The sequence below is a fragment of the Orbicella franksi genome, chromosome 1 (assembly GCF_964199315.1).
Source record: "Orbicella franksi chromosome 1, jaOrbFran1.1, whole genome shotgun sequence".
In the NCBI taxonomy this organism is placed as follows: domain Eukaryota; kingdom Metazoa; phylum Cnidaria; class Anthozoa; order Scleractinia; family Merulinidae; genus Orbicella; species Orbicella franksi.
The window spans coordinates 20,186,365-20,211,297 of record NC_138145.1 but is presented as its reverse complement, the minus strand read 5'-3'; the positions used below and the strand labels follow the sequence as shown (position 1 = coordinate 20,211,297).

The 24,933-nt window shown below is 39.4% G+C and overlaps 3 protein-coding genes across 10 annotated transcripts in view; 2 read left to right on the top strand and 1 right to left on the bottom strand.

The window, feature by feature from the left end:
- LOC145496073 (disabled homolog 2-interacting protein-like) overlaps positions 1–6,100 on the top strand; it is a 36,999-nt gene extending 30,899 nt beyond the window's left edge. For all 7 annotated transcript variants that reach the window (XM_081475722.1, XM_081475740.1, XM_081475693.1 and 4 more), the window contains 3 exons: positions 490–1,541; positions 3,223–3,307; positions 4,754–6,100. In XM_081475722.1, the coding sequence (XP_081331848.1) occupies positions 490–1,541; positions 3,223–3,307; positions 4,754–5,161 (1,545 nt within the window). In that variant the 3' untranslated portion in view covers positions 5,162–6,100. The remainder of the gene's footprint in view (positions 1–489; positions 1,542–3,222; positions 3,308–4,753) is intronic.
- A 6,858-nt stretch (positions 6,101–12,958) lies between these two features.
- On the bottom strand, positions 12,959–16,740 carry LOC145496041 (large ribosomal subunit protein eL28-like). Of its 2 annotated transcripts, none has more exons than XM_081475657.1 (5): positions 16,711–16,740; positions 15,492–15,577; positions 14,937–14,996; positions 14,050–14,113; positions 12,959–13,219 (listed from the first exon to the last, which is right to left on the bottom strand). In XM_081475657.1, the coding sequence occupies exons 2-5, from the start codon at positions 15,570–15,572 to the stop codon at positions 13,008–13,010; spliced, it is 417 nt and encodes a 138-aa protein (XP_081331783.1). In that variant the 5' UTR covers positions 15,573–15,577; positions 16,711–16,740; the 3' UTR covers positions 12,959–13,007. The 2 variants fall into 2 exon arrangements, with proteins under 2 accessions (XP_081331783.1, XP_081331791.1); XM_081475665.1 differs by lacking the exon at positions 16,711–16,740 and adding an exon at positions 16,601–16,624.
- Positions 16,741–16,793: 53 nt separating this feature from the next.
- Positions 16,794–23,599, top strand: LOC145496031 (protein odr-4 homolog). The gene is made up of 13 exons (XM_081475648.1): positions 16,794–16,978; positions 17,676–17,739; positions 18,067–18,134; positions 19,038–19,237; positions 19,462–19,498; positions 19,643–19,783; positions 20,598–20,765; positions 20,879–20,995; positions 21,516–21,609; positions 22,064–22,167; positions 22,357–22,435; positions 22,871–22,978; positions 23,466–23,599. The coding sequence occupies exons 1-13, from the start codon at positions 16,883–16,885 to the stop codon at positions 23,537–23,539; spliced, it is 1,350 nt and encodes a 449-aa protein (XP_081331774.1). The 5' UTR covers positions 16,794–16,882; the 3' UTR covers positions 23,540–23,599.
- The last annotated feature ends 1,334 nt before the right edge of the window (positions 23,600–24,933 follow it).

Below are 24,933 nucleotides of genomic sequence, written 5' to 3'. Positions count from 1 at the left end.
TTAAGGATGGGGAAGATTAACACGGATCGGATTGTAAACGACGAACTTGAAAAATTTGGGCTTAACTTTTCAAGATGCGCAAACCATGACGTAGCTCTTTTAATTGCTCGTTTTTCCGATTTTTCCGGCGCGGTGGCCTCATGGTTAGTGCGTTCGTCTCCTGATCGAGCGGTCCAGGTTCGAGCCCTGGCCAGGGACACTTTGTTGTGTTCTTGGGCAAGACACTTAACTCGCACAGTGCCTCTCTCCACCCAGGAGTATAAATGGGTACCGGCGATCGCGAATTGTTGGGGAAACCTAACAAATTGCGGGGAAGTGACCTGCGATGGACTAGCATCCAGTCCAGGGAAAGTAGAAATACTCCTAGCCGCTTCATGCTACTAAAACCGGAATAAGCTCCGGCTGCTATGAGCCAGTCGGCTCTAAGGCTTCACTTTTACTTTTTTTCCGATAGGTTTTCAGTTTAAAACATTTCTGTTCATTTTTTAGGATGCCGTGGAGACACTTCGCCCGTTACAGTTTATTCTCAAATCACTCCAAGAGATTTATCACGATTCTGAGAGAAAATTCGCTCTTGGCAATGAGAGCCTCTTGGCGCACAGAAAATGGGCGTCATCTTCAGACCTTGTGAGTGACCAAGACAAGAATAACATCACTCTGACTCCAGTCTCACAAATCAGGATCATGAAGTCTCCCAATAAAAGGAAAACAAAGCCCTCAAACGATACATCTTCGGAGACAAACCCTGTTTATAACGGCAGCACGCCGTCTACGGCTCCTGAACAGTTAATGGTCCCTCGTTATGATAAGTCGGTCCTCTCGCCCATCTCCGATACAGATCCTTCTGATTCGCCGAGAAAACGGGTATCGTACGAAGATGATTTACAAAGCAGTCTTCGTAGGCGATCATATCGGAGGGCGATCGCATCCGAAGATTCTGGCAACGTGCTTCCGGGTGCGGTCGATCGCGATCGCTGTTCGTCGGAAAGACGTCCAGCGACAAAAAAATCGGATTCACGTCGTCGGTCGCGCTCGGAGGGGCCGTTGATCATTTCGAGTGTAGATGGCGAGAATGCTGGTGACGCTCGAGTGATTTACCAAGGAGAAATATCAAACTCTACGTCAAGTTTAAGGGAATCAGATAGCCCAAGGCAAAAACAGTTAAGGACGGTTGCTGAATCACGCCACCAAAGCTTACCCCGAAGATCTTTGCCCGTTAATACCTCTCCCGTTATAACGGATCGATCTCGGACTTCCTCGCCCGAGACAACGTCACCTCCCAGACCAACCACTCCAAAGCCGCCGCCCCCACTTTCGTCAGTTGATTCGCCTCGCTCTTCACCTCGCTCGAGTAGCAGCTCGACAAAGTTTCTGAACCCTGCTACAGGTCACGTGATTCGTAGCCCGTCGCGGACCAGCAGCAGCTCCAGTGGAAGCGAAGAGAGCTGGCACAGTGTTGCCAGCAGCTTTGAGGGAGGAAAGAGAAGGGTGCGGAAGATGCCTCGGACACCCAGTCCGGTGGACAGGATACTAGGTTCAGGGTAAGTATGAGAAAAAATGAAGAACTTGCCATCTCATGAACTGATCGACTGTTTTTTTAACCATTTATGTCGTGATGGTGGTCTCTCAAGGCAATATAGCTACACTATGTCCTTATTATTATCGTCAGACTTTCGTCACAAGTGTAATGACTATTGCATTGCTGATATTGTGTACGGATAAATATACGATAAGCGCTCTTGGCACTTCTAGAGATCATGTAGGATCAGAACAACGTCGACCGTTTCTTAGCAAAAAGTAGAAAAAACCGTTGAATTTCTATTCTGAACGAAGTAGCACATATCTCAGCTTAACAGATGAATTAAATTGAGCTTACCACCACAAGAACCACAAGAACGAGTAAGATTTTGTTTACCCTCCCATACTCTCATTTCGTTCGACCGCTCACTGAAAATCGTAGACGGTAGCTGAAGAATACTCTTGCCATCTCTCGAGTTCAACTCTCAACTACTCGTTACAAAATATCCTCTTAGTACTCTTTTAGGTGTATTCACATCTTTTTTTAAAAAAAGTTCTGGATTGACAGTTAGTTATTGGTCGTCTTTAAAAAACTGGATTTATGAAACATTTGGGCGGAATCATGTCGACTAAAATCATATAAACTGATTTATACTACTGCGGCTTCTCCTCCTCTCTACCTTTTTCTCAGGCAAGGCCTAAGAAGAAACACTTTTTTGTTTCGTTATCTTGGCCTTTTTTGATGGAAATTGAATGTGGCTTTACTTTGTACTTTGCCCCTCTTTAACGACGCTAGGTAACGGTGTTTTTCTTCGTGTATAGCAACGTCTTCAAATGTTCGACCGTCTCTTTTTTGGCATGAGAGGTTTCTAATTTTGCTTGTATCTGACAAACGAAACTCAGAAAAATTTAATATTGTGCCCAAAAGGAAAGTTCCGTGAAAATGAGTTTTTACGAGCTCGAAATTGTTATATCGGTTGCTATCAAAAGGCATACACGTAATAAATTACTTATATGTTGGATGCCTATACAATAACCTTTCCTGCCGGCGTTGTTGTCACGGGAAATATATGCGTCCTCGTTCACTCAAAAATATTGAGTTTCAAACCTATTGTAGCGTGTTCAAGTTCTTTCCTAGGCTCGATTACCAACGAAGATCGGAGTCGACAGAGTGGCGGAAATCGAGCCTTATTCTTTCCATGAATTGAATATAAGATGTAATTAAATCACGTCAATTGCTTTGAAGGAGCAACTCATTTAACTTCATTGTTCATAGTCAAATGATCATTGTATATTCACAAGAGAAACAGAATACTTAATGGTACGATTCTCTCTCCCTCTCTGAGAGCTCTTCAAATTGAAAGAACTGTGCTCACAAGTAGATTGAAGTTGTGGTTAGTGTTTTGTTCGACCAGTATTGAAATGCAAATCTTCTTCACGTTGCCCTTAGACCTAACAAAAGCAAACAAAAGGCAAATCTTTTTAGAACTTACCAACAATAGCCCCATGTCGCACTATACAAGTATACGGCTTAAAATTATTCAGACTCATGAGTTGAAGTTTATAGTTAGCATTGCATTCTCGTTATAGTGTGCAAACGGAGCCCGTGTGCTCCGAATTCCTCGGTTAAACAAAGATTAACTTTCCGTCAGGTCAAAAAAGTTCACAAGTCTTATATTCCGTTCATTTTAATTGATTTCACAGCACACCTTGGGAAAGAATGGCACCTAAAGCTGAGGACGAATTTGCTAATGGCTGTGACATTCTACCGCCAAAGACAGTAGCAGAGGTTAGTCCTTATACAATACAAACATGCATACTTCTCATCTACTCGCTCTTAATAAGGTTATAACTGTCTTCGTTTTGTTCTTCCGTGTTGTGCTGTACCTTATGACATGGCTTTTGATTTGGCTATTCAATAAAAATCGCATCTTGCATTTTACTTAATTTTATACAGTTGTTTATTGTATAGCTACACGAAATAAGAAGGCAATGGAAAGTGACTTGTCTTGTTCTGAAAGCAAAGAGGTCAATCGCACAATATCGTATAGAATTTCGGGAGTCCTGCATCATCTGTACATGCTACTCGTAATTCATCTAGACTAGCGTCGAATGTTCTTTTTCAGACTTTTGTTTAATATAGCAAACTTTATTTGCCAAGCAATACACTACACGTTTTAAATTGATCAGCGTTGGGTTCTGGCATTTTCAAACGTCTCGTTAGAAAAATGGTGCATGATCTTCGGTGCTACGTGGCAGGTCTATTTAACTCTATATTCAATGGCCCCTCTTGTAATACAAGAGACAATTAAGTACGATCAACTAATATATGACACAGAGATGATCATGCAATCATGAACATAAAAGTATCTTCGTATTTCCAAATCATGATAACCTAACAATTATTAGCAAAGGTTTGATAACATATAAGCTTGCAAAAAGGAGCCATAGAATCGAACGACGTTTCAGTGTCGTCATGACACCATTATCAAGTTCAAAATGATTCAACATTTTGAACTTTTTATAATGGCGTCATGACGACTCTGAAACTTTGTTCGATTTTATCGTTTATTTCTACATGATCGATTATTGCAAGTTAATTCGTTTTCATTGCAACTACTAATTAAGGACGTTCGCGCGCAAATGTTCCCACCTACAGATTTTTAAAGACTTGCCATGCAGTAAGGCAAAGATCAACTTTTGGGCTCGTTTTTGAAATAGGGCGCATTTTTGGAAGCTTTTGTTATTTAAAGACGATCTTAGCGTACGACTATCAGCAGTAAAAGGAGCAAGATTCGTGAAATTCAGATCAGGTAAACGTGTTCAATTCACTACAAGTAAGTCTATTAAGTAAACTGAAGGAGCTGATGTCGTTCGCTGAGGTAGAATAGACCTTGAAACAGAATACATGATAGTCTTGCCGGTCCATGTTCGAACTGAGAAAACTTCGGTCATACGAGAGTAGAAAAGGCGAAATATTTTTAACTTCTCACCTACAATTTTTTTTTTTCTGGTCTTGTTTGTTTTTTCAGTCTAAAATGGAGAAAATTAGTAAAGGTAGTGATCTACGAAAAGAAAAGAGGGGGTCACCGGCCATTTAAGAGAGTAAATTGCAGGCGATGAAGTTAGCGCAATCGGTACCTAGCCCTATAGTTGCTGATATTTCTTTTTTAGCACGATACAGAAAGCAAAAAGAGACTTAACTTTCCTCTTTTCCATTTTTTTTTTTTTACAGTACGAGAAAGAACTTTCAGACCTCCGTGAAGAGCTGTTAGAAACAAAGAAAACTTTGGCATCTACACATGAGCAGCTTATCTTACAAGAATCCAGCACTCACAAGCTAGTGGCCTCTTTCAAGGAGAGACTAGCAGAGAGCGAAAACAGCCTTCAACAACTGCGACAGGAAAAGGATAAAGAAATGAAAGAGTTGCTGGATCGTTTGGTGAGCGTAGAAAGTGAGCTGCGCAAAGAGCAGAAAGAAATGCAAGAAGTCATCCACGCAAAGCAGGTCATTATAGAGGCTCAGGAGAGAAGGATCAAGTCAGTTGACTCGAACAATGCTAAGTTAATCGCTACGCTGAACCAGGTCAGGGGTTCACGAACAAACAGCAAAGTGCTGAATTACCCTAGCAGTGACTTGTAGTCGGTGAAGCTTTGAGTTGTTGATCTTTGCAAGAATCTGTCTTGGTCTTAGAAACAAAGACCGACATATCAAGAACAGGAATGGTGTCGATGAACGTTCGAAGAAGTCTCGAAGGAGAAGAGAAGAAAAACATTGGGAAAGACGTTTCTTGCCATAAGAACAGTCTCGTTTCCAGAGCCTTCTCTTATTCCGGCAAATTAAAGCAAAGGCCCTGGAGCTCCGCCATCGAGGATGTCAGAGAGAATGTATTACATCCGCTGAGTTGTACAGACGCATCTGAAAAATTTCCCTTTCAAAATTTTGGATGGTCTCTGACAAAACTTTTAGACTCATTCCGAAATCTCAAATGTAAAGAGAATTTATAAGTTAATTTCTTGGCTTAGTCAGACTTGATCTGCTTTGAAATCAAGTGCAGCATATTGCAAAAGTTTTCAATAAGATTTACGTTTAGGAAGTTAAAAATAAATTAGGCTTTATTCTGGAATAAGAGGTAAATTCAAGAGAGGATATTTTTACTCTCTTGCTAAAATTATTTATTTATCAAGAAATACTTTTGAGTCGTTATTATAATTATTTTTTTGTATTATAGCATAAATTCATGCATGTGCCCAAGTGTTTGGAACTGTCAACTGAGGTGGCATAAGCAAATATTACGGTCTGAATCAATAGGAAATAGAAACCGACTTACAGCGATTATCAGTGCTTGGTCTTTCTGTTTTACACTACAAATACTTGAAGGAAAATAAAAATCAAGGAGGATCAAAAGTCAAATTGAAGAACTTAGAATCTGAACAAACAGTCAGAGAAAAAAAGGAGTTATCAAAGAGAGAAGATGGTATAGAGAGCCACATATACTTCCTCTTCATATCATGTTAGCTTAAATTAATCTAAAGACTGCGTATAATTGATACCTTGATTAAGTTAATAAAAAGCCCACTACAGGGAAATTTGGTTGAAGTTTGGTTTTTAACCTAACCCATGATATTGAACTTATTTCACAGTATTTGGGGGCAGCACGATGCTCGAAGCAAAAAGCCAAGCGCGAAGCGCGACTTTCTCGTGGCTAAGTGTTCTCGATCTGGCAAAATAATCTGTCTGACCCTCTGGTGGTAATAAAATGACCAGAGATGCAAATACAATTTGAGGTAACGTCAGAGATATGGAACCAGGAAAAAAAAAAAACCAACAAAAACGGCATAAAGAAAATAAAGATCGACATTATCATTATTCAGTTCCCTCTGAAGTTCTTGTTTTCACATTATAGCGTCATGGGGCCGTTGTTCCATTTTCTACTTTCAGCATTTTCGTTATTCTTATGCTCGCCGCTTCTTTGACGTGGTCGAGAGACCGAAATCTGGGCCAAGTTTTCTTAAGTTTGCTAATCGGTTCCGTGATTTGATTGGGCCAACACCTCTGGCTATACTGCGTCCCCGCACAGGCCAACCACTCTATGTGTTGGTCACATGGTGTGGAATTAATTATGCTAGGACGCAAGTTACACAGTGAGACTTTCAAAACAAAGGAAAGTCTGGCTGGACTGGTACGAGTTCCTTTGTTTTGGAAGTCCCACCGTGTAACTTGCGTCCCAGCGAAATTAATTCCGTACCATGTGACCGGATCGTGCAAAGGGTCTGTTGTTTATATGAAACGAACAGAATCTATGAGGGTCATGAATAAAGCTCTGAAAATTGCATATCTAAATTACATCTCGGCCTGAATATCCCAATAGAGTTAAATGAAACGTTAATCGACTCGTGTAATGTTTTTTAGCCTTCCCGGGCTGTCTAAAGCGTCTTTACAATTTTACGAAATTACTTTTGCTCTTTTGTCCGGAGACCGGTAAGACAAGAGAGGGAGATGTCTACCTGTGGTTCCCGTTGTAAATGTTAAGCAAGGTTGCAAAATTTTTTGTGAATCCCATTTCCCTCTCCTGCCCTCTATTTTCCCAACCTCTCAAACCCCGAACCCCTGCAAGTAAAGTACGACCATAGTTGTACATGTTTGCAGAGATCATACACGTTCTAATATGTTGACAGGCAGGCTGCAAAGGGTCTAGCCATTTGTATTTTTTTTTTCCGATTAACTGGTTATTTTCAGTTTAACTGACTTTATTTCAGTTTAACTGGTTTTAATGAGCCTTCGTCAAGCATGACACAACTTGAACAATGAAGTGTCGATGAACATTCTGGCGATCATTAAATAGCAGATCGAAACGATAGCCCCAGATATTTCACCATCAAAAAGAAACAATTTTTATCAGCACATGTACCATCATCAAACACACTCCATTAAGATGGAGACTAAGAGAAACTGTACACTTGCTACCCTCAGAGCAGACAAATGGATGTAAAGAACTACCCCAACCAGAGCTTGAAGTTGTTAGTAAGTTCTATCTTCCTGTATTGCATTCTTGATCTCAATATTTCCAACTTAAAAACTGTACACGGGAAGGTTTCAATAATTTCTAATAGAATGGCTAACGTTTGGGTAACCCTTTAACATACTTGGATGAATTAGTTGTTAGGTGTGTTCCAGATACATTAAGAAACAGTCGGTAATCTCAAATAGGACTGTTGAGCCACTGCAAACCCTGTTCTCAACTAACTTATCTTAGGGAAGTGGTCAAAACTATTATACATATAAGGGACCCACTAAAATAACTTGAGACTACTGTCTCTTTCTATAACCCCCTACCCTTATCCAGATACCAAGGGTTTCTTTTATAGCCCCTCCCCCCCCCTCATCCCTTAACCTATGGTCCCTTGCTTAACCCCCCTCCCCCCCCCCCCAACTACACACACAAAAAGAAACACACAGAGAGAAACTGTGTGCCGGGTTGCGTACACTATGGTCACATTATTGTTCCTTTAATCGACCTTACAATATTCAATCATCTCTGGTTTGCATACCTTTAAAAATTAGAAATAAACCTTGTGGATATTTGAAAACAAGTTCGACAATCATGTTAAAGATTTTTTTAATGACGAAACACAAAAAAATCACCACATTGTTTTGCGTTCAAGTACATGGTGTCCCTTTAATGAATGCCTGCCTACGCGAAGCACATTAACTCTGAACATAAACATAAACCGTGGACTGCCGTAATAGTAATTAACCAGCTTTCATATTGCTAAAAACTATCGACGCACAAACCACAGAATTGAGTGGCACTCTCTTCAATGCGTAACCTAGAGTAGCTAGGAAACTTTCTGTAACCGTTTTGTCTGTAGAGCTACTTGAAGACGCTAGCCTACTAACTTTTAAAAACACTTCTGAACAAGTTTACGAGCTTTATGACGCTAAAATCTCCAAAAAAGTGAAAAATTATTCCCGCAAAAGTCGCTGGTTCACAAATCAGGCGCAAGTAAATGCATATTTCACGGATCATGAAAAAAATCAAAAACCAGTTTCCCGAGGACGGAAAAGTGTAGATAAGATATTTTTACGAATCACGGAAAAAATAAATCCTAATTCACGTTTCACGCAAAGCAAAAAATGCCCATTCACGCGTCACGAAAAAAGTATAGGGGACCATCTGTCAACAATTACCGATAATTACAATTTATTCGCCACGTAAAAGTAAGTTTACGCGCAAGTCTATTGACTGTTTTGCGTGTTGTATTTACTACTAGTGTTCGGCTTGACTCAGGCAAGACCATGGTTTTGATCCTCCATGTGGATCTCATCAGTTGCCGGTATTTCTCTGTACGTCTGAAGTTCAAGCCTTACACGACTTCTACGGTTCGTGACATTTGCACATTTGCCGTTCTCTGTTCGGTCCCTCGCCCTTTTTGTTGCTTCACTTGTATCTATGAAGGGATCTTCATGATGTGTTATAAGGAGGAATTTTAAGTAGAGTTGAGCCGTGACTTTTTAAAGGTCATAGGTCTGCATGATTTCTGATGTTATCTGCATAGTTTGACGCCTCTGTAATTTGTCATGTGTTTGTGCATTTTTTGGGCTCATTTCTATTGCAAGATATGTTTTTATGTCTTATGTTGAACTAAGCCGAACAATGACATACAACACGCAAAACAGTCAATACCCTGGTCCCTGAGGTTTTTCTTGATTATTCTCTCTTCTTGATTTTCTCCACATGAGAGAGCCGAAAGAAAGCCTGAGAGAGCCACGAAGTAGCCCGCGAGCAGGCTCAGTTGGAGCACAAGTGCGCGCGGCGTAGCCGCGAGCGCGAAATCGAGCGGTGAAGCTGCGAGACGAGTAGCCTGCGAACAGCGGTTCCCGGTGAGCCCGAACGGAGCGAGGGAGTCTGCTCCTGGTATCATGATATGACTGGTTAAATCGCTGATTGTTGACATCTTTGAGATGAATATTTGACAGATCTTTGTAAAATTATACGACTCCAACGGTTCGTTACAATAGTGCATTTGCTGTTGTCTTTTAAGTTTCGGTCTCTCGACCTCTCGTTATTTTACAAGTGATTCTGAAGGGTACTTTATGCTCTGTTACAAGGAGGAATTTTAAGTAGAAGCTAGTGGAGTGGAGCCGTTTGGTTGTGCTATAGCAATTTATTTAGAGGTCAAAGGCATGGTTTCCGAACTTTCCGCTGTTATCTCCTTGTCGCTTCGCAGAGTTTGACACCTCTATCATGGGCTTATTATTTCCTTAGGCTCATTTCAGTATTGCAAAATATGTTTTAAGCTCTCTAAGTATTGGCTCTGGAGGGACAAAGTGTTTGAAATATTCCGTGAACATGTTGCTTACTTGCACTCTATATTATGACGCCCGGCCCGGCTATTTGATTAGCTCGATTACAACTGTTTGCAAGTACCGAGAATGTAACTTCTTGACGGGTCTAATTACCTCATTGACTGATTTGTTACAGGCTTATCACCAAGGGTGGATAGGCACATCACAAACAAAGTCTACAGGTTCCCCTGTCCCCGCCCCGATCGCTTTGCTCTCCGAATTCTTCTGTTTCGCGCTCGCCGAAATCTTTTTCCGTCCTCGCCGGGAGCCTGTTCCAAGGCTATGAGACGAGAAAGTGAGCCTGCTGTGATCTCTGCAATTTTTTTTTATTTCCAGCCCGGAAACCGCAGAAAAGAATAAAGTCAATTGATTTTCACCGGAAGTATGAGCTTTGGCAGCTCAGATTTCTCGGGAAAATTGTAAATCTTTTTCATAACAACATGTAGGCGCGATATCCGTTGTTGATAAAGTTTTGCCGAAGAAAAAGTGTCGAAGTTTATGTCTATTAAGGACACACACTTTGATTCCAAGTGATCTTGCTTTGGCAATCTGGTCTTTGGCGATGCTGGTAAACGGGCAAACGCCTCTGTGTTGTTTCGTTGCCCGCTTACAATCACATACGTTTGTAATATTTAACTCTTCCCATATGCAGTCGGCAACACGACAAGTACGTCTTGATTCATTAACATACTTTCAACTGCTATTTCCTGCTCCCTCTTTAGTTTGAAATTTAACCAGAAATAGACTGGACCTTTGTTAAAACATCAATAATACGCGCACTCAACTCTTCCTCTAACTCCAAATGTGGACGACTTGTTTTTCATTGTGCGGTAAATTACCGACTCCATGGGGATTTAATCGTTCCTCATCAAACATGGTAGATTGACAGTTTTCTCGCCTTTCCCGCTTTTCGACCAATGGTATTTCACTTCGCTCAGACGATCGACGCAGAAATGTAAAAATTACAGAGAACAGGGCGGGCTCACTTTCTTGGCGCCTCTTCACTAGTAGCCTGCGAACAGGCTCCCGATCACTTTGCTCTCCGAATTCTTCTGTTTCGCGCTCGCCGGAATTTTTTTCCGTCCTCGCCAGGAGCCTGTTCGCAGGCTACTTCACTAGACTCCTTCCCGCTGGATCGCTTTGATTATCGACGCTCGCGCGTGTGACTTAAAGGTGAGCCTGCTCGCAAGCTAACTGCGAAACTCCGCGGCTCTTTTGCAGCTCTCTCATGTGGAGAAACATTAAGAAAAACCTCTGGGACCAGGGTAAACCGTCAACAGACTTGCTCGTAAACAGCTACATTTGAATCATGTGGTGCCAGACCAAAAGGGGGAATAAACCTATACATCGAGCTCGAGAAACATAAGCTCGATCAGATAGCTGTAAGAAACCAAAGAATGTCTTTTGAGAAACGTATAGCTTTCTCGAAGTAAAGCTACGGTGTCTCCGAGGAAAAACGTACGCAAATCGGATATCCGTGATAAGAATCAATTGCAACATACTACTTGCAAAGTGTTCTAATCAAACAGTCGGGCCTGGCATCACAATATAGAATGCAAGTAAGCAACATGTTCACGGTAAATTTCATATTTTGTCCCTGGAAAGCAAATACTTGTATCTTGCAATAGAAACGAGCCAAAACAATGGTATGCATAAACACATGGCAAATTACAGAGGTGTCAAACTCGACGAAGTCACATGCAGATAACAAAGGAAATCATGCAGACCTATGAATTCTAAAAAATTGCCATAGCACGGTCTAACGGCTCAACTCGACTTAAAATTCCTCCTTGTAACACAACATGAAATGCCCTTCATAAACACGAGTGAAGCGAAAAAAAAAGGTCGAGTGACCGAACAGAGAACGGCAAATGTACAAATGTCACGAACCGTAGAAGTCGTGTAGGCTAGCCATTTTACAAGTTTGTACAAGCCGCAGAATGTCTTACATCCTCACATATGTACGAGTTCCGCTAGCAACTACAGACGTTCATAGTATTTTAGAAATACCGGCAACTGATGAGGTCCACATGGAGGATCGAAATCATGGTCTTGCCAGAGCTAAGCCGAACAGTGGCAAATACAACACGCAAAACAGTCAACATCAAACTTGAAAAGGTACACCTCCCCGTGTTTAGTCCACTGTACGCAGTACATGCACTGTTTCTCATTATGTAAAGTGCTAGGTAATTTGGTTCTTGGCCTTTGGAAATACCCTTTTCCTCCAATTCCCCCATGGCAAAGCTGAAAATGTGGAAAAACCCTGTCTCCCCTTCAAAAGATCATATTGAAAGGGGCCAGCAACAGAATACTTAGGGTTTATGTGCAGACTGGGGAAGTGACTAGCACTTTGATTTCTGGTTTTCTTTTTGAGATGTAATTGGTTTCAACTTCTTCTAATATGCAGATAAGCATTAGACAAGTATTGTAATGAAGTGTAAGTAAATGTAGTACTGTAAGTAGAGTACGTAGTTGTTTTAAAATTATAATTATGTATGTGTATGTATGGTAAATATTATAAGTGTGTGGCAATAAATAGTAATAATAAAAAAAACTTCTTACACAATAACTGAGCAAAGTCAAAGAGGGATATATTATAAACTGACTAGCTAGCACTAAATAACACAGGTCACAGCTTTCTCTTCCCATCCAACAACAATTCTCAACGATTTTTAAGAATCAAGCATTCATTTATCACAACATACGGTGTAGTGGATAGTATACAATCAAACTGTATAACTAACACAGGTCACAGCTTTCTCTTTCCATCCAACAAATCCCAACGATTTTTGAGATTGAATCAAGCATTCATTTATCGCAACAATCTGTGTAGTGGATTGCATAAAATCGAATTGCATAAATAATGTAAATTATGTAGCATACACACCTGCCCAGGGTACAGTTAAAACAAGTGGAACAAATTACTTATCCCTTTTGCCTTACATACATGTGCATGTATACAGTGATCTGTATTTTTCATTATAAAACAACTGTAACTACTAGTCTACTATTATCATCTACACTGTATGTAAGAATCAATCAATCTTCATGGGCATAAACTGGGAACAAGAAAGACAACAAGGCAACAAATTGACTGTTCTCAAATTTATTATCTGGTTGCAGATATCATTGTGTGCACTTAGTTGCGCTTTCTGCGTGTTCGCTTCTTCTGCACACCAGTGGTGGTGGCCCTCTGGCTGCGGAGGATAGCAGAAGCCCTCCTGACTGCTGCATCTTCAAGGTCTTGTCGGTAATAGTTCTTGCCACACAGGTTCTTGATGGTTTTGACAGTGCGACGTGAGTCACCAGCCAGAGTCACCTTGGAGTTCACCTTAGCAGGCTTGTTAGCATCTGCAAGATGACATATGCAATAAGATAGATTTCTAATGAAAAGACCAAGCAATTTTTTCGAGTTGCAGGTTTGTTTGTTTGTTGTTGTTGTTGTTGTTTTTTCACTTTTATGCTTTGTATTATTTTTAACAAATACAAATACAAATACACAAAACACTACATAAACTACACTTAAAAGTACACTAAAGATCTGCATTACTTAACACTATAATTTATTACAAACATCACTAACACCATGTTGATATGTTGAAAAAATAAGAAAGCACAAACTGCTAGGCATTAAAAAAAGAAAAAGAAAATGGTATATTATATACAGATACTGTTCTTCAAGTTCTCACTGAATTACAAAAAAAGAAAAACCAAGGGGAAAATCGTAACAATGTTTATAGAGGGCCACGAGTTCATTAGTTTTTAACTGTTAAGTGCCACCCTCTATAAATAAAGTTTGTTTGATTGACTGATTGATTGATTGATTGATTGATTGATTGATTGATTGATTGATTGATTGATTGATTGATTGATTGATTGATTGATTGATTGATTGATTGATTGATTGATTGATTGAATATCATCTTTTTTAACCTTACAAGTAGCATTTCATTTATCTCTGTTTGGTATTTGTAAAATTGAAATTCTTGTAACAACTTGTAGTGTCCAGGGTTGCCTTGAAAGTTAAAAAATACTGTATTCTGTGGAAAGTGTTTACATGTATGTCAAAACCTTTGGCAGATTTTGTCATAGCTGTTACTCAAAAGTTGTAACATATCACACCAGGCTATTTTTCTAACTGAATGTTTATGAAATGATATTGTCAGGTCATTACAACTTACACTTGGTCTTTTTGGTAGAGAGAATCACACCCTTTCCAGTGGGATCAGCAGTAACTCCAATAGCCTGCCAACACAACAACAGTGTTAATAGAATTGAATGACATCAAGACAATTTGTTACAATTTATTCAAGAAGCTACCCTCCACTTATATATATTTCAAATTATTGCTAATCCTGAGCTCCTCTTCCTCTTCTGTAGTAGCTGTTGTGTGTAATCGTAATGTTAGTAGTAATCGTAGTGTAAGTAATGGTTGTATTGTAAGTAATGTCAGTAGTGGCGTAAGTGATGTTAGTATTGTAAGTAATGTAAGTATTGTAGGTAATGTTAGTATTGCAAGAAGTCTTAGTAGTGTAAGTAATGTTAGTATTGTATGCAACAGTAAAAAAATAAGGGAAAAAAAAAAAAAAAAAGAGCTCCTCTTCCAATTTCCAGGACCCATTTTACCACACAGTATCACTAACAACAAACAAGACATAAAAACATTTTTCTCAATTTGGAGTCTGCAGCTTGTTTCACTAAATAATTGTGCAGAGTTCGAGGTTAACAACAGCTCATGCCACACCAAATTCCACAGTAGCAGCCGATTTCAATTGATTCTTTATCTACCAACTGCGCTGACACTGTTGTCACTTCCACTTATGCACAATTCAAACATTCCTGATGAAATGATGCTTCATAAAAGATAATTCATGAACAAAACTAATGGACAGATCACTCTGTTGGAAGTCTTTCAGCTTTTACCCTTTCTGCAAAATCCGGGTATCTACAGCACATCTACAGTGTATCTACAGGAAAATAATGCATGCTCTGATCCAATACAGGTATACTCCACCTACCTTGTAAAATAAAACTACTGTGAATAACAAGAAGTGAAACCTTACAGTACCTTTTTGTTCACTAATCCACTATATTTAAATGCATGCCTTCCAGTGAGGTTGAGAGGTTCCTGAAAATGAAAAAGAAAGTAATGATTCCTGGTCAGGGTACTATGGTAATGTTGAAGGTGTCTGCCCAGGCTGCATCAGTTTACATGTAAGGTTGTAATAAATGCCTCACCATTTGCATGGCAATAAACAATTACTGGATGAGGTTTTCGTGATATCCAGAACAATCACGGTCGAGGTAGGGGTTATCAGCCGAAGCCAAAGGCTGACGCTGATAACCCTTGACAAGAAAAAAAAAATGGAAGTCATGTTTTTACTTCTTCACTGAGGGGGAGCAACACAAAGTGCGTGAACTTGACATGATTACCCTTAGAAATCATCCACCACGGTCATACATGACATTATTACCTGTGACCTTGAGTGTCCTTGACATGATTATTATATAATCTGCAGCTATATGACATCACAGGCACTGATTTCGAAAATTCACTGTATGCCTTTGGCCAGTCAGAAAAGAGATAGTGAGTTCAATGTATAGTAATAAAATCAATTCCCACCTTTGTAAATGTTGTTCCTTGATTTTTCAACAAGTAACAGGAGTTCTTCCTCAACAGCATCCACTGTAAGTCAGCCGACATTTTTCCTGTCCAAAAGTAATAAATTGAATGAAAACTATGGATTCCACGAACTCGACTCCTGCAGTTTGAAATTACTGCCTGTTGCACATGGGTTATAGCGAGTTTCGCCCATAACGAGTTTCGCCCACATCGTTTCGCCCAGAACGTGAATGGTTTCGCCCAGAAGTAAAACGTCTACAATCTAACTCAAAAAACGTCAACCTAAACGTGCGTATGCACAGAATGAAGGTTTTGAAACGAACACGTTATCACTTTCACTGTTGAAACGAACAAGTTATCACTTTCACTGTTGAAACGAACAAGTTATCACTTTCACTGTTGAAACGAACAAGTTATCACTTTCACTGTTGAAACGTACACGAAAGATAAGTTACGAATACGGATTCGCGAATACTAAAGAGCGGAATCGAGAGTTTTTAAAGATTGTATTTCTGACATAGGTAATGGCAACATATATTTTGAAATGAGATTAAAACTAGTATAGTTCATGAGTGCGCGCGCGTGGAATAGCTTACTCCGACAAAGCGTGCGGTATGGAAAAGGAAATTAGAGGCCTGGGAGTTTTCTCACGTATGAACAGAAAACAAAATTCGTCTGGGCGACTGTGTCTGTCTGGGCGAAACCATTCTCGTTCTGGGCGAATTCTGAATAATATCTGAGTCTCGGTCCGGGCGAATCGAGTTTATGTCTGGGCGAAACCATTCTCGTTCTGGGCGAAGCGCCTCATGGGCGAAACTCGTTATGGGCGAAACCCGCGGTTACCTGCACATGTATGTAATGCAAATTGACTTTTGTAGCTAATAATTTCAGTATAATAGATTTTCTTCAAATTAACAAACGCGTAAGATGCAATAAGTAAAACAAACACGACTTCACAGGAGCAGGGTCCCTTAAAGAAATTGTATTGCATAAAAAATCCACAAAACTTTGATCAGGACAAAACGAACAACACACGTGAACTTCTGAAGAGCCGAAATGAAAACAGAACTTTCTGACATAAATCAACAGAAAACCACACAACATTTTACCTTAATCTATGCTTAATGTCCTATGGTAGTTTTAAATCTAGACAAAACGATAGTAAACGTGAAAACAGTGTCCAAAAAACGGAAAAATTCCAACTAAAATTTCGCCTTACCGCTTTAAGATGGCGACCACGAGAGAGAGGAAGAAAGGGGCGCATGTGTCGAACAATGCAGGGGGTCCAGTTACCGTCCCAGGTTCCCGCGGTTCATTTCATAAAACCAACATGGCGGATGCGGATGATCGAATATAAGGAATATCACCGGCGATAAAACAGGATTTTCACCATGGGAAGAACTATCATAATCGAGGAAAGCGTTGGCGATTATATATCTTCCCTGTATGGCAAGCATAAGTGGCAAATTGGCTTGATAATTGGACAGGTAAGTGCATCTTAGGTATTAAAAAAAGAATCTTGGTTGAACGTGGCTGCGCACAAGACAATCTACAAGACAGTACCACGATTGAAACGCTCAGACACACGAGAACTGTTAAAGACCATCTTTCTTCTTAGAGGGGAACCATCTACCCAGTGTATTTTTTTCAGAATGCTACGTCTGCTGATTGGCTTAAAGCCTCTCTTATACGGGACCTAGACGTCAATACATGTACGATTAAGTAACTGCTGACCGTGTCCCTGTGTGTATAATTATATCCCGCTTTATAGGGACTCTCTCACACAGTGTTAAAAAAAAAAATTAGATTTAAAATTGGATTGAGATCAGCTTAACTTGATTAAGTTGTAAGTTAAGGTTATGATTCTTATATCCTGCCTTATAGGGACTCTCTTATACAGTGTTTAAAAAAAAAAAATTAGATAATACCTTTACGATTAAGTAACTGCTGACCGTGTCCCTGTGTGTATAATTATATCCTGCTTTATAGGGACTCTCACATATAGTATTAAAAAAATGAGATTTACAATTGGATTTAGATAAGCTTAATGTGGTTAAGTTGTAAGTTAAGGTGACGATTCTGTTTTTTGTTTAATCAGTTTTGGACATGTGAGATCATAGTCAGTAAGTTGTGTCGTTTTATCATTAATGAGCAGAGATTGAATATTATTTCTTTTCCATTCAGCTCTCTCCACAAAGAGACTATGTCCTCCATTTGGCCAGGACACCAGAACAATCAGGAAATTCAGGTATATGAGAAACTTAAAGTAAAATGAAATTTAAGAAAGTTACTTATATAAATTCCTGCTTATACTGAAGCTCATTTTGTTTCTAATGGTTGCTTTATCTAATTACTCTGTAGGCCTCCAATATTCCTTTTGTACATCATATTCATCTAAATATTAGATTCACAGTACATCTCTTCCAACTTGCCTTCATCTTATATTTTGCTCAAGTTGTTGGCTAGAAAGTTAAAGGGACTTAATGCAAATAAACTAAGCACAAAATTGTAATTTAGCATCGTTTCCAAATGGTTTGTAAAGCATAAATAAAAATAATGTTTAATGTGATTTTAGATGGAGAAAGTAAACCAGCTACTATGGATGAGATTGAAAACAACTGGATTATAGAGCATGCTCGTCAGGTGGATATTCTTAAATTGTGGATGTTTATGTCAAGCTATAACTTTAAAACACCTTATTATATGGCTAGCTCCATGAGTGGGCAAGATGAAACAAATCCTGCGCTGTGATTGGCTACCTGAGCAGGCAAGATGGAGCTATCTTGCCCGCTCAGGACTACCCGTCGTGTCCTGTGAGAAAAATTTCCTTGAAAGCAATATAATAAATCCTTTATTGACCAAGCTTGTTCGGCCAAAATGGCTGGATATTGGCCTCGTTCTTTTTTTGCGAGTTTATGAACCTTGACTCGGTCTCGGTCCATAAACTCGCAAAAAAAGGACTTTTCCAATATCGAGCCATCTTGACTTCACACTTGGTCAATAACCCATATATCATGTTGTGATGTGTACGTGTACAGTCATATATATGGCAATGTCTATGGGCCATACCTTTTATATCCCAAAGGTAGCATTTAAGCTTTATGTGTACTGTGATGAGGGCTAAAAATTAGTGTGAGACTAGAGAAAGGTACATACATGGAAGACAAACATGATTTGCGAATTTTTGAATATTAAATATTTTGTTAAAAGTAATGTAACATGAAGTTTGTTAACACTCATGCATGCAACTGGATCTGACCAGGTATAAGATAAATCAGTTTATTTCTGAGGGAGGCATTCATGGTGGTACTTTGATCGTTATTAAAATTTTAGGAAAACGGTTAATATGTTTGGAAAATTTTGTCTTACGTCATCAATGGGAGGATAGATATAAAATGGATAGGCCAATGTAAATTTCTTTTTCGAAGTGGTACTTTTATTCAATGTTATTTTCCCTACAGAGGAATGTAAGTGTGTGTGTAATTCATACTTTAAAGCAGGGTTGAAATAATTATAAAAATTCTGCCCTTTCTTTTATTTCAAAAGGTATCAAGAATGTTGACAGGAGGCTTGGATGTTGTTGGAGTTTTTGCATTTGGTCCTCCAGACATGCTTACCAAAACACAAGGAAAGCTTCGTCAACTTGTTTTCTCTTTCCAGAAGAATGTACATCACAGACCTGCATCATATTTTTGTGACCTCAGTCACAGCAGAATCCTACTTCAGATTTGCTCTGCAACTAAGAAGTATCCTTTATGAAGTCATTTGCATCACTGCACATCGTGTATAGTACATAGAAGAGCCAGCCACCACCCCCACCCCCATCCCCACCCTGCCCTCCCCCTCCCCTAATAGTAATATACATTGCAGGGAAGTTGAATTTTATTAATGCCTTGGCTTCCCATAATAAGTATGATCTACTCAGTTTGATCCTGATGTTTTGGAGCTTTTCTTGACTGACTGTTTCTAGAATCACTTGCAGAACCATTGACGTGTCTGATCAAAGAGTAAGTTGAGTATCTAAAAACCAAAAGAAATTTCTAATTTCATAGAAGACACACCCTGGATCTCTTTATGTTTACACTTTAAACCTTCTGTTTTATTGATACCATTTGCCTTGAAATAATTTTTCTTGTATTTACATGTTGCAGGCCACACCAAACCCAGCTGAGGTCAAGTATCAGTCCTTTACTTCCAAGTGGCTAAAACTAGAAACCTCATTGTCCTTGTCTAACACACACTTTACAGTTCCAAGAAAACTTGAAAGATCTGGTCTTCAAAACCAAATAATGGTTTGTTCATCTCTATTCTTAATTTATGGATAGATTTTTAGTTAATGGTTGATGAATGGACACCAAAATAGACTACAATTTACCCCTACTAAATGGCCACCCTTGGGAATTTTGATAGTGGCTGCTTAATTAAGGAGGCTGGCCACTTTATAGAGGTACAGTGTAAAAACAATAGAAAAGCCCTCATCAGGGCTTTGATAACTGGCCACCTAGTAGGGGTGGCCATTTAAGGGGTGGCTGCTTAAAATGCGTGTGACTGTACCTCCAACCTGCAGGCAGCAGTGCTATCATGCTGGAGATTAAGTCTATTTGGTGGCATGTTTTCCCTCTTTTTTCGTATTTTATTCCTCACCCACCTCTTATCTACTGTTTTATCTATATTTCCCCTTTAATTAAAAGGCTATTAGAATTAAAATTCAGTTAACTGATGTAAGCCACTTGTTGGTGCTAACTGAAAGGATTTGTGGCCTCTGGGGATGAGAATGTGTACATATTACAACAGCGTGGAAAGTTATGATTAGTTAATAATACTGTTGTGTACTACATTTAATGTATACAATAAGCTGTTGGACCCCACTAATTGGAACTCAGTATTTCTAAAACATCATTATTTCGAACACAAAATGATTTCCCCTGAATTTGCCCTTATTCATCTGCTATCAGCTACACTGTATTTTGAACTTTCATTAGTTTGAACTATTTTTCATTTTCCCGAAAGGTTCAAAACAGCAGGGTTCAACAGTATGTTGCTAGCTTTACTACGAATATTTAGACTGCCTCTCTGCTAAGCAGCATTGCTATTTTGAATCAACAGGGTAGTATCCAGAACACGCTACAGAGTATATCAACTGCCTTATGCACAGTGAATGGAGAGCTTTGTACTGATGACCAGCCACTTGTATCTGGAGAAAAGCCAGGGAAATCTAGTCGTGCTACTTCTAAATCCACACAGACTTTCAAGATTGACATTTTTACTGAAGAGGTAACTCACTGTTCTCTTGACTTGTTTTAGACTTCACCAATTCTGTTCTTTTTATTTTCATTGCAAAGAAAATGAAACCTTGTATCTGAATTAATACGAATTTCTATTTGCAGCTATGTGGTCCTTTAGAGCCAATCGAGACACACACAGTTGCTTCTCTGATAATGAGTGGTTCTATGTCTTGTCGAGCTTATGTGCATCAAAAAGCTACTGTCAGGGAGGCCATACAGGTATGCCGTTGGTCATTTATATGCAGACTCATCAAGAAAAGTTATTAAATAATATTTATTTCTTCCTCCTTTCACGGAATTGCCAAGAATGGCAAGGTATGCCATAAAGTGGCTGAGAGAAATCTAACTTCGGTATGTCAGGTCAAATTGGTTTCGATTAGTGACTCTTAATGAATACATGCACTGCGAGAACTTGTTACTTAAATTCTCAGATGATCTTCTAGCGAAAAGCAAAATTAGTGCGCGTTATGAATGACAGCGCGATACTGGGGGTGAGGCGCGAGGGAAAGTACCGACCACGAATTATAAACGCGTTTCAGGTACACTGTTGGGAAAAGGCTCGTAGAAATAGAGTTATTCCGATTGCTACGCTATCAAGTTTGCGATGAACATCGACCGTTACGACGAACAAAGGGTATGTACCACTTCTTCGGAAAAAATCTGACTTTAACGGGCTAACGATGACAAACCTACAATCATATTATGAAACCAAGTTTTGGCATTTTTTTCTTTTTCGGAGGCGTTGAAGTATGATGCGGTTCGCAGTTTCCTGTCTCGTTGTGAAGTACTGTGCGAAGATGTCATGGACAGTCAGGAGGAGAAAACAACTAACGGTACATTTATACTGCATGTGATTTACATACATCCATGGACATTGTATTGTTAAGGCCTTATACATATAGACCACGTGAGAGTGGAGAAAATCAACCAGGGAATATTTTCGTGATGTAATACAAAATTACCAGAACTAATATTAATACAAATGTACCACCATGAGTAAGGAAAAGTGATATTTTCAACTTTGGATGGAGAGGTTTACAGAAACTCGTTGCCACATTATTTGAAGTGAAAAAAAATAACATAACGGCTTATGTCTTGTTTCGTGAGGACGCGGTAGGTACATGGCATAAAATCATGTTAGGGAGTACTTCCATTCGGTGCTCTCATGGTCTTTCTAGGACTAAGGTTACCCAGAGTTAACGAAGACTTCCTGTATAAGTAAAGTGTGAAATGCATCTAATTCATTTTCTATTTTTCGCTTTCATTTATTTTTTATTTTTTGCTCAGAGACATTCTCGTCAACATGGACGTCTCCTCAAAGAGTGTTTGCTCCTCTCGGAGCCGGACCCGTTACAGTGTGCGACTATGTGTTTAAGGACGAAACTTTCAAGGTTATTAACACCGACTCTTGGCTAGCCTGATTTTCAGACGGTCCAAGGTCGCTCGCTCAAACTTCCTCCGAACGAATGACCTCACACCATCTGAGAACTGATAAGGCGAACTCTTTGTGACTCAAGATTCAAATTCAGATTTACAGGTGAAACACTAACTGGTGGTAACTTTTTGAAATTTCTCTGCAGGAATCTAGAGAACGAATGGCGGAGCTGTTAAATGTCGATCCCAAAGAAGAAGACTTTGACGGCAGAGAAGAATTCCCAGGTACAGTGCATGGACAGGTGTTTGTTTGTTTGTTTGGGTCAAGTTCTTGCTGTGTTGCATGGTACTTGATAGTCTACTTTGGTTTACTGAATTCTTATCAGATTCACTCAACTTGATGATTCATGTGGCGATCCTCTCGTAAACTCAAGATTTTGTTGTTTGAAAAACAATTAAAATCCGTTAAAGCAGGCGCCTTTCTTCTTTGAACTCTTGTTTACGCGTTCTTGTTGTCGGTGGTTTTGTTGGTGTTGTTATTTTCTTTTTGTTTTGTTTTTTGAGAGAGTGTTCTCAGTGAGTCTATTTCACAGCTTTTGTTTGGATCACCCAGATAATGGCTGGGGAGAAAATTTCCTCGCAGGCAGCAACTGACTGCTTATGGTTTACAAAGTTTCTGCTCACTGCGTAGTCTTAACTTCTGTGTGTTGTACTCTGTAGATGTAGAAACAGTGAGAAGTTTAGTAGAAGAAATGGAAACTGACAGCGCAGACAACAAGATGACGGACAACGACTCAGTCCAACAAGGAATTGGAAAGCGAGTAATAGGTGAGTTCCTGGCCCTAAAGAAACGACCCTGGGAAAGTCCGAGGGTGGGGATTAACACCCCAGTACATTCCCTACGATACCCCAGTTATTTTATCTGATGTGTCATGTAGTGGGCAGAACGTAAGAGTCCTTGATCTTACTGTGCCTTTACCTTGGTATAATTAGTCTGCGCTATTAATCGGTAATTGGAATCAACGTGTACGTCGTGAATACAAGGTGAAGACGAGCTACTCCATGCCTTTGCGTGAGCTCTTACACGGGGAACAGTTCAAAAAATTATTCAATGTCTTGAAGTAGAAGGGCATATTTGATCCTTCGTCTTTTTGCAGCAAGGCTGTTGCAAAAGTCTGACTGAGAAAGGAGAAGATTGAAAACCTCTGGGACCGGGTACATGCAGCTGATTAGAAGACGGACAGAGCTCTCTTTGTAGTTGTAAAACGAATGATTGTCTTTCACTCACTCTGCTCTGTAATTTGTATCTCTGCAGGCGCAGTTGTCGGCATTGTTGTGGCGGTGGTGGCTGCTGGAATGACTCTTCTTTGGGGAGAACAAGCGGGATAAAATAAAGCCCAAGATAATAGATAGGTTACTTTAAGACTGAATTAAATTATTGCCTTGTTCCACACCGAGTGTTGTTTTCCTGCGCCCGAATTTTTGCTCCTGGCATGTCAAGGCAAAATAAGTGTGTGGTTGCTGTGGTTTGTCCAATCGAAACCTGAATTGGTGTACACAACAATGGAGGTAAACGCTTTTGTTCACCTTGAGGCGTGTTGGCGAAGACGAAGAGGTTTTAGGATAGGCAGTCCTAGGTCAATTTAAATCCAATTTAATAGGTTGAATCTAATTCCCAATTCCCTCTGAGACGCGCCTACAGGGGGGAATCATGGACTAGGTATTTCTTTTGATAAATACAACTACCATGATTCTCAGAAATTGAAATTGGCCATTCGAACCCATCGTTGGATTGCGAAGATGGATTGCGAAGGAAGCCAGATCGAAGTAAGAAATTGGTAGGGGTGGAAATGGTTTGTTCTCTTGTTGTAATAAATGAGCGCTATTAAAATCACTTGAGGATTGACCAGGATTGGGAGTACTACTTGCGAGTACATGTACTGACCTTGCGTGCGGGTGGTTTGATTTTCCATTTCCTTAACATGTACGAAGGAAAAATTGAAAGACGTGAAAAAAGGGAGATGTGACACGGGAAAGGTTGTCATTAAAAGTACACTATGAAATGCAAAAATGTTATAAAATCATCTGTTTATGTCAACGTTTTGATGCTCACTAAAATTATATTTTTTAACTGGCATATGGTAAAACCCAAATCGCTATTTTTCCTCTGAAATTTAATTATTTCATGTGCGCAATGCGTTACAAACCGAATTTGAAACAATTTTATAGCTTTAAAAATTAACACGCGACCAATCTTACAAAATTTGAAACTGAAAGAATAAACGTAATGTTAATATATTACGGATGCATAAATAATCTAGCATACGCGAATGCATCTTTGGAGTAAAAACTTTACAATGTGACGAATAAATAAAATAATATAAAATAAGATATGTAGAATATTGGTTAGAGAGTACAAAAATAAACACTTAACTAATTATATATTTTCCCCTTAAGTTACAATGTGTAATATGTCTTCTTTTCGCAGACAAGAAAATCGGAAATTCCCAAGTCAAATAATGTCGTTCTTAATGTTAAGTCTATGGAAGAAACTCTTGTAACCATTCAGATAAGACGTTTTAAGAAATACTTTCATGTGGCACCACCAGAAGTTTATAATATTAGCAATATAAACTTCTGTTTCTACTTCTATTTCGTTGTACAAGGTTGGTTCCAGAGGCGGATCCAGGATTTTACAATTTAGGGTGGATGGAACCTTTGGGTTGTAGAATTAATGGGGCATACCCCAACAATTTGATTTCATAATTTTTACTTCTTCAAAA

Excerpts from the sequence above, each read along its gene's own strand:
- LOC145496031 (XM_081475648.1), top strand. The coding sequence starts at position 16,883 with ATGGGAAGAACTATCATAATCGAGGAAAGCGTTGGCGATTATATATCT. Across the intron at positions 19,238-19,461 it reads ATTTGCTCTGCAACTAAGAA|AATCACTTGCAGAACCATTG; the intron begins GTATCCTTTATG and ends GACTGTTTCTAG. Across the intron at positions 20,766-20,878 it reads TTGACATTTTTACTGAAGAG|CTATGTGGTCCTTTAGAGCC; the intron begins GTAACTCACTGT and ends TTCTATTTGCAG.
- LOC145496041 (XM_081475657.1), bottom strand. The coding sequence starts at position 15,572 with ATGTCGGCTGACTTACAGTGGATGCTGTTGAGGAAGAACTCCTGTTAC. Across the intron at positions 14,114-14,936 it reads GTGGATTAGTGAACAAAAAG|GCTATTGGAGTTACTGCTGA; the intron begins GTACTGTAAGGT and ends TTGTGTTGGCAG. Across the intron at positions 13,220-14,049 it reads CTCTACCAAAAAGACCAAGT|ATGCTAACAAGCCTGCTAAG; the intron begins GTAAGTTGTAAT and ends GTCATCTTGCAG.